This window comes from Nematolebias whitei, chromosome 2 (assembly GCF_014905685.2).
Source record: "Nematolebias whitei isolate Nwh7 chromosome 2, NemWhi1, whole genome shotgun sequence".
Lineage (NCBI taxonomy): Eukaryota > Metazoa > Chordata > Actinopteri > Cyprinodontiformes > Rivulidae > Nematolebias > Nematolebias whitei.
The window spans coordinates 18,265,829-18,273,877 of record NC_056499.1 but is presented as its reverse complement, the minus strand read 5'-3'; the positions used below and the strand labels follow the sequence as shown (position 1 = coordinate 18,273,877).

General features: G+C 36.6%; 1 protein-coding gene across 1 annotated transcript in view; it reads left to right on the top strand.

Moving 5' to 3' along the window:
* Window positions 1–7,830, top strand: part of fam120b (family with sequence similarity 120B) — a 17,009-nt gene extending 9,179 nt beyond the window's left edge. Inside the window, exons 12-15 of the mRNA XM_037697489.1 lie at window positions 2,801–3,007; window positions 3,210–3,357; window positions 7,041–7,296; window positions 7,376–7,830. Of these exons, the coding sequence (XP_037553417.1) occupies window positions 2,801–3,007; window positions 3,210–3,357; window positions 7,041–7,296; window positions 7,376–7,400 (636 nt within the window). The 3' untranslated portion in view covers window positions 7,401–7,830. The remainder of the gene's footprint in view (window positions 1–2,800; window positions 3,008–3,209; window positions 3,358–7,040; window positions 7,297–7,375) is intronic.
* Window positions 7,831–8,049: the final 219 nt, after the last annotated feature.

Below are 8,049 nucleotides of genomic sequence, written 5' to 3'. Positions count from 1 at the left end.
GAACATCTGCCTGCTGTTACCGAACAATGACCCCAACTTCTTCATTTTTTTTTCTCATTTTCGTCTCCTCCAATTTCTCAATTTCTTGTTAAAAGGCAATAGTTTAGTTCTTTAGAGTGCAGTTCTATGGCGAGTTTATGAACACTAATATCTTACCTGGTATAGATAGCTCTTTGAATAATTCCGTTATTCAGTTCTCCATTGCTTTTAAATTTGCATCGTCTATTTCAAATGTTTGGAGGAAAACACTTTTTTTTTCTCTCTCTGTTATATTTGCTTACCTAACCTAGGAGAGATTTACCTTTTTGGAATTTATACAGTTTCAGTTTGAGACATAGCCTATAAAACATTTTTTACTGTTCAAACTGGATGAAAATAAAAGTAGTACAATGCAACTTTTTTTGTGTGAAGATACTACTTGACAAATCCTGCCTTGCTGTACTTGAGCTTCGACCTTAAACATTTCCCACTAGCAAGAATAATGTGTTTTTCTCTTCTGGGAGAGTTATTATCCGTTTAAATGAAACAACAAAAACCTGACATTTGGTGTTTTTCCTGTTGTACCAAATCTGTATCGAACCTGCACTAAACTGTGATCCACACACCAAGATTGTGACAGGTGTACCCCTAGTAAATAACTATGTCATTTTAAGAAACTGAATAAAGATTTATAAAGTAGCATAATGGCTAATCAGTCCGATCAGAATGAAACTCTTTCTCCAAACTGAGGTTATTCAAAAAGCGATCTACAATATTACTTGGTCATAACTTTTCCATTAAACCCGACTCTCACTTTGATAATATTGCTGTTTTATGAATATTGACTCTCTGGTCACAGAGCTTTAGTATTCTTTATGAAGAAATTTATAAAACTAGAAGGTTTTTTGTTTCATTAGCTGAGTCAGCTTTGACAATCATGTTAACATTTTTCTTTTTCTTCCATTTTTATGTAACATGATCTTCCTACAAATTTAAAATGTCTTTTTAGATTAGACTTCTGTACTAAAAAAGCATTTGTGTTATCATAGGCAACCTAGTGTTTGTGTTGCTCATCCAGTCCTCCCTGCAGCAGTCATTAAGTCACTAAGAACTTCACTCCTACATAATGTTATCCCAGTTTTTTTTAAGAAACAAATAGACACAACATGTACCACAAAGATTCTTTTGTTGGTTATTTGAACAGAGAAAGCAGGGTAAAGTAACAGTGAAGTGGGTGCTTTGAGTTTAATTTGGTGATTTATGTGTTAGGGTTGAGCAGATAAGGTTGTGCAATTTGGGATTGGGAAACTGATTATTTCTGCAACTATGAGGGAGATGTTCGGGAATTTGTTGCGGGAGGTCCTGAGCATACATAACAGATGAGACTTTAATGATGGACTCTTGTTAGAAATGCTGCAGCTCCAGAAGGTAACTTTGGTGTAATAATAAATAATGTGTGTGCTGGTGCCTCAACTGCAAATACAGATTTTTTTTTTTTTTTAATGGATTCACATGGAACTTGTAGAACCACTTTTTAAAAACTAAATTTTGAAAGTGCACAGATGTGTTTAATGTAGCATTGCCTTGACGTTAAATACTTCTTGAAAAAAAATACTTTTGATAGATAATTTTTTGCTCAAGCTAGAGTTTTAATTAGATTGCCACTGTATAGTCAACATCATCCGTTTGTCCGTTCATCCCATCTACCCTGAAGGAGTCTGATGTACTTGCTGTCAATGCAGCCTAAACTCTTGCACCTCTTGGTCCGTAACAACGGACCCCCAATTCCATACTCATGGGATTTGGGGTCAAAACCTACATATGGTGTGTGTGTGTAAATGATGCAGATTCATCATGAGTTTCATTTCAAAATCAGCTTTAAATGAGCATTTTCTTCTGCTGGCAGTATGAGCCTTTGGTGTGCGTTACTTCTTAAGACTTAGCAATCATCTTAGTAGATAAGATGCAAGGCTGACAATGAAGAACATTTAAGTAAAATCCTCACTAAGAGCAATATTAATTCATATCTAAACATTCTCTGAAACATTGAATTTAAACTTACCTGTTTCTCTTTTACTTTCCAGTCTATTTATCAAAGTCAGAGTTTCTTTATTTGTCATGTGGTGCATGTGGTGGAACTAAAATGTGTACACAAGGACACAATTACATCCAACAAAAGTATAAAATGTACAAGAAAAACAGTAATAAGATCTAAGTTGTGAACTAAGAAAAATGTTAACTGAAAATACACTAAGCACTAGTAGTACAAAAACAATACGCCGAACAGCAGCACAAACAGGAGTCTGTGTGAGCAGATGAGCACGAATGAACACAGCAACATGAAACAGATCAGCAGCAACATGAAACAGATCAGCAGCAACATGATATGATTTTTTCACAGTGACTATTCTGGTTAGAGATTCATGAGTCTAACAGCCTCAGTCTAGTGGTTCTACACTTAATGCTCCTCGACCTCCTTCCTGAGGGAAGTGGGGCAAAAATTGTGTGTGCTGGGTGAGTGGGGTCCTTCATGATGCAGGTGGCTCTCTTCCTGCATCTGGAGGTGTAGATGTCTGTGATGGTGGGGAGACTGACTCCAACATCTTCTGTGCAGCCTTCACCACTCTCTGCAAAGCTTTTTTTTCTGCAGCTGTGCAGCCTCCATGCCATCTATTTATCTATTTTGTAGTGACAGCAAAATATTATAGAATAATAATAATAACAATACACCATAATAACCATATTAAATAATAATATAGGTGTTCTTACTTGGTTGTGCTACTATCTAAACATCAAACCAGATTACTCTTTCTGTTCTCAGCTGCCTCTGTTTTCAAGTCGGGCGGTGCAGCTGGGATCTCTCTATGTCCGAGGACTGAGCCACCTGGTGGGTGCTAACAATGCCAGCGGCTGTCCGCTGCCCAGTGCTGCTCTCATGCCTTGGCACAACTTCGACGGACAGCTCTTCCACTCAAAGTACCTGCTGGCACACAGTGGTGTGGAGAAAACAGAGCTGCTGGACAGCGATGTGAGTGGAGAAAAGAGCTAAACATGTTACCTGTGAGGACAGAAAAAAAGTGACTTCCATTGTGTATACTTTTGTGTTCTCGGTCTGACTTTCTCCCATTTATGAACAACAAACTTTTAAACCTCTGGAATTCTGCAGGTTTGTGTTTAATTATGTATACTGTGGATGAGTCTAGTCTAAATGTGTCTGTGTTTATTTCCAGCTGTCTTGCCTTTCTCAGTTTCTCCAGCTGAAGGAGAAACTTCTGGAAATGTGCAGGAAGAGAGGCCGAATTCTGCAATCTAAACCCAGAGCACCGCAGAAAAGTGTTAAACCTGCCCCTGGAGTTCGAAACAAATCTGCCTACTCAGGTGAGACGCCTACCTGACCAATCACTGCCTGCTGATATACATACTGTACCTGCTTCACCACCATTTGCTTTTATATCACTCAATAATCAAAGTTAGCCAATAAAGTCTTTAGAGTAATAAAAAAGCTTTTATTAAAAACATTTTGTTTTAACGTATTTATACATACAAAACAATTATGTTAAAAATGTAATAGTAATACTATTGATTAAGACGATATTTACTTTATAGTTTTGCGTTTCAGAAACCAATTAGCAACATTTTGTGAAAACGCTGCTTCCCTGTCTGCTCTGCAGTGATGTGCAGTTTGTCACACGTGCTGCAGAAAACACTGAATAAACTATTGGAAAAAAATTGCTGATACTATAAATTACACACACACATATGCATACACACACACAAAAATAATAAAAAATAATATATATACATTTTTTGTGTGTTATAATCTAAGAAAGTATTACCGGTGTTTGAATTTACTTGTTCTTATTAGCTGATGATATTGCCCATGGTGCCGGTATATATATTTGTCTAGTTGTTTTTAAAGATAATTAAATAATATAAAATTATTTTAAAAATCTAAACAAACAATAAGGATTATAATGTGTGTTAAGAGTACTAAAAATGTGTGGTTAAATCTTATACACCCTCAAATTCATTAATAATCATTAAAAAAATGATTGAAGAGATTTTTAGATCTGCTATAACACATTTCAGTTTTGTTGACATTTGACATTTTTAAATATTTTCTGTACTTTTTCTGTGATATTTTACTAAAGTTAAATTCATGTGTTTTTTCAATCGAAAAATACTTTATCCTAAAACCTTCCTTGAGAACCAGAGAGAGAAAGACAAAATAAAAAGGTTTTGACTTGAATTAAGAAATTGTTTGTTTTTCTGTTTTTTGGATGTTATGGGAGTGTGGTACTGGTAGTTTAGATGCATGACAAAAAAAACCACCATGTCCTTTTGCAATGATCCTTTGTTGTCAAGTCCCACTTTTCCATTCCTGGGTTTCCTGTTTGTATCTTCTCAGTCAACTTTCCAATAAAAAAAGTAAAATAAATAAATAAATAAAAAAGCCCATATGGAGCATAAGAAATGTCATAATGCATCTAATCTTGTTATTACTTCAGTTGTTTCTTTTATGTCATGAGCTTTAAGCTCTTCCTTATACAAAGATCTGAAGAGGCCTTCAGTGGTGGAAACACTCCTTGGAATGAGTCATGTTGTAATCTGACAGATGATCTATGGTTGTAGTTCTTTGGGCTCCTCGCAGAACCACATTACCCAGAGGGCCATGCTTTAATGAGGCCCATGTGTATTTGTTGCTGTAATGCATTCCACTGTTTGTGTGTTCGTGCGCGCTCACATGCACACGTTGGTGGAGACTTGCTTTGTCAGTGCAGCAGTAATAGTAGGTTTCTGTTTATAGGCTGGGAGAGCTCTATTTTAGGACACACAACAAGACGAAACTGATTACAGACTCCTCTGTTCCTCCCCCCTTTCTGCTCCCCTTCCTCTCTTGTTACTTTTATTTTTATCTTTTTTATTTCCTTTATTCTCTTTCCTTTCTAATGTTGTTATTAGAGTTGTACTAAACACCCCAATAACATTCGTCTATGAAAGTGAATGTTTTTATTTTGCACACCTTGAGGTTGTGCGATCCGTTTTTGTTCGTCTTCCCTGTATGTGCTTACTTCTACTCGTTTTACTCAGCTTGGAAACAACAGTTTGTAAAAAGTGAATCTGAAGCTGTAAAACCTTTGAACCTTTTGTGGTCGTTTCTTTGCGTGCCATGTTGGCACAGAGTCTCAGATTTTCACCAAACTGTCTGCTTTCTGCCCATGTCAACCCTTCTGGGTCTCCCGAGGATGCCTCTGGTTTTACACATGAATGATATACACTCCTTATACCTCAGTGTTTCATTTCTGTTGGATGCAGACACAGATCATTACTACAGAACTGTGGGGAAATCGTTTGTGTGTGTGCGTGAGTAGTGGTGGCGCTATGTGGTATCGCTGAGAGCCCGGTTGGGTTTTTGTTTGGAATCAGGCCTGATGTTTAGTCTCCTCAGCGAATATCTCCTCGGCCTCTCTGCCCTTGCAATTACACTCCAACAGTGAATCCAGAATAGCTTCTCTCCCACATCTCTTCCTTTTATTTCTGTGCAAAATGTAAAGGAAAACCTCCTTTAGGCTTAAACTGATCCACACTTGTTGAGGAATTCATTTTTTGAGAATAGAGCAGTGTTTTCCCTCTGTTCTGTCTTCTATTGTTAATGTTCATATCTGTTAATGTTCATATCTCCACATCCAGCTGTCACAAAAATATCTAGTTTTTTTTATATATTGCTTTAAAAAAAGACTGAGACTATTACAAAACTGTCTGCTTGTGGTTTGACTGACGTTTCATTCACTAAAACTTGGCATCTTTATGGGTAATTTAACCACTTAAGCTGTATATAGTGCTCTGATTTTGTTTAGCATGTCCCATTTGGTGCAGTCTAAAGTTGGACTTAGATGTTTTATTTATTGTACTTTCAAATTGGCTTAAAGTCTCACACATCTGCTTTGTTTGCTGTTGTGAAAAACATTTTCCAAATGTTGCTGCATGCTGCGATAAACTTAAAAGGAAGTCACTTGGAGATGGTTTCCCTGCCAGTTAATCATTCTGATAACTCATGCAACAGTAAATGCTTTTAATTAACATTACAAAATAATCTCCTTGTGTGAGTTTGTTACTCTGTAACATTAAAACATTTCTGTCTGTGTTTTCTGTAATGCATCTTTTCGTCTGCTGTGTTGTGGGGGAGTTTAGAAATGTTTGATTTGAACTTTGTGGTCTCCTAAGAAAAAGAAGAACTGATACTTGTCGCAATGAGTGGAGCCTTTCAGATTTAGCAAGACTGCTAAAATATAAAAGTTAGCCAAGCTATTAATTGAATTAGGCTTCATTCACAGAGCAACTTCTAATGCGACTTAAAAGTTGATTGTGAAACTGCAACTCTTTTTCTTTTCTTTTAAGGGTGGAAATTAAACACTGCCTGCTCAGGAAGCAACACTTGGATCCTAAAACTTAATACGATAAAGGCAAATCAGTGTAAATGTAACGTTGCATTGGAGTTGGAAATATAAAGTTTGAGATTTCACCAGAATTGTGCAGATTGGGTCAATACAATTTGATTAATTTTGGTTGTAAAGAAAAAGAAACTTGCTTTACTGCGTTTCCATGAGAGTCCAGTTTGCCTTAAGTTCATGAGTCAGTCGTTCTTTAGCTCACTGAGAATGTAAAGGGGTGACAATTTAGAAAGAGCTTCAAGTCAATGAGTCAGAGTTAATTCTAAAAAAAAATTTGCAGAGATGAAAATTTTCTTAGAAATGTTTAACTGATGATAATGAAATATGCCTAAAATATCCTAAAAACATTCAGCAGGATTTTAGTCTGTTTTTTTATGCCATTTAATTGATATAGTTTTCTAACTTTTAAGTTTCTTCAGTATTTTTTAGTTTATCCACCAGAACAGAAAAGTGGTATTTCAGATTATTTTTTTAAATTAATTTACAGGAAGCATTTTTTTTTCTCAACGGATCCCTTACTTTAAAGTGTTAAATGTTTAGTTTCTAATTTTTTTTTTTGCTTCATGTATTTTCTTTCAACCAACCTTAACTTTGTTTTCTCTTGCTCAGGTTTTTCTCAAAATGTTGGTGGGGACTGGAGAGGAAGAGGAGCGAAAGCAGGACATGGATGGAGGGAAAGAGGGGAGGAAAGAAGACCATGGGGTAGAGGAGGACACAGAGGAGGAGGTCACAGAGGAGGAGGACAACCTTTTCATCGTTTTCATCCTTCCTCTTATGAAGAACGACCCGTGGACATGAGCCAACCTCCGAAACATTTCAGCGGCCGATCATATCCCGAAAGAGGAAGATACCAACGAGCTCCAACGTAAAATCAGGATGGCACAGAACCAGTTTCCTTTTTTCCTTGTTTGATTTGGTCATCTTTTCTTCTTCTCTCTTCTCAGGTGGCCACATCCTCCTGCTCCTTGAATATAAGTAAACCTTTAAGAGAGGAACTAAGGATGAAAGTGGAGGACTTGGAGAAAAGAGGATGGAAAAGGCATGTTGAAAAGCCAGATGGAATCACATCTCTCTGGACAAACTGACTGGTGAACAACCTGTTGGCATTGTTTATGTAAAGAATGGTGGAGGAAGAAAAACAAGGTCTAACAGAGGCACAGTGTCCTGGAGTTTCAGAGTTAAATCTGAAAAAATAAAATAAATCCTGCAAAGATAGCACTGAAATGAGCACACAGACGTCCCTTTATCTCACGTCAATTTTCATGACACTCTGGGAAAAAAATAAAATAAAGAAGTCAAACAAACTCGCAATGCACCACTTCAGATTTGAACTGAGAAGTAGATTAATGGATAATCCTGCAACCTTTTATCTTTGACAGTAACCAAGAAGAAAAATCCCTAAACCAGTCTGTATCCAGTAGCATAATCCTTTTAAATGAGTTGTTTTAACCAGAAGAGGAATGCTGGTATCTAAACAGTATCTCCCTAAACAGGTCTCTCTTGAAAATGAGTTCTCGTGGCTCAATGAGACTAACCTGGATAAATAAAGGCTAAATGAAAAAAAAAAAAAAATCTCATGACCAGATTATTTTACATAATCAGACAAATTTTGTGTTAG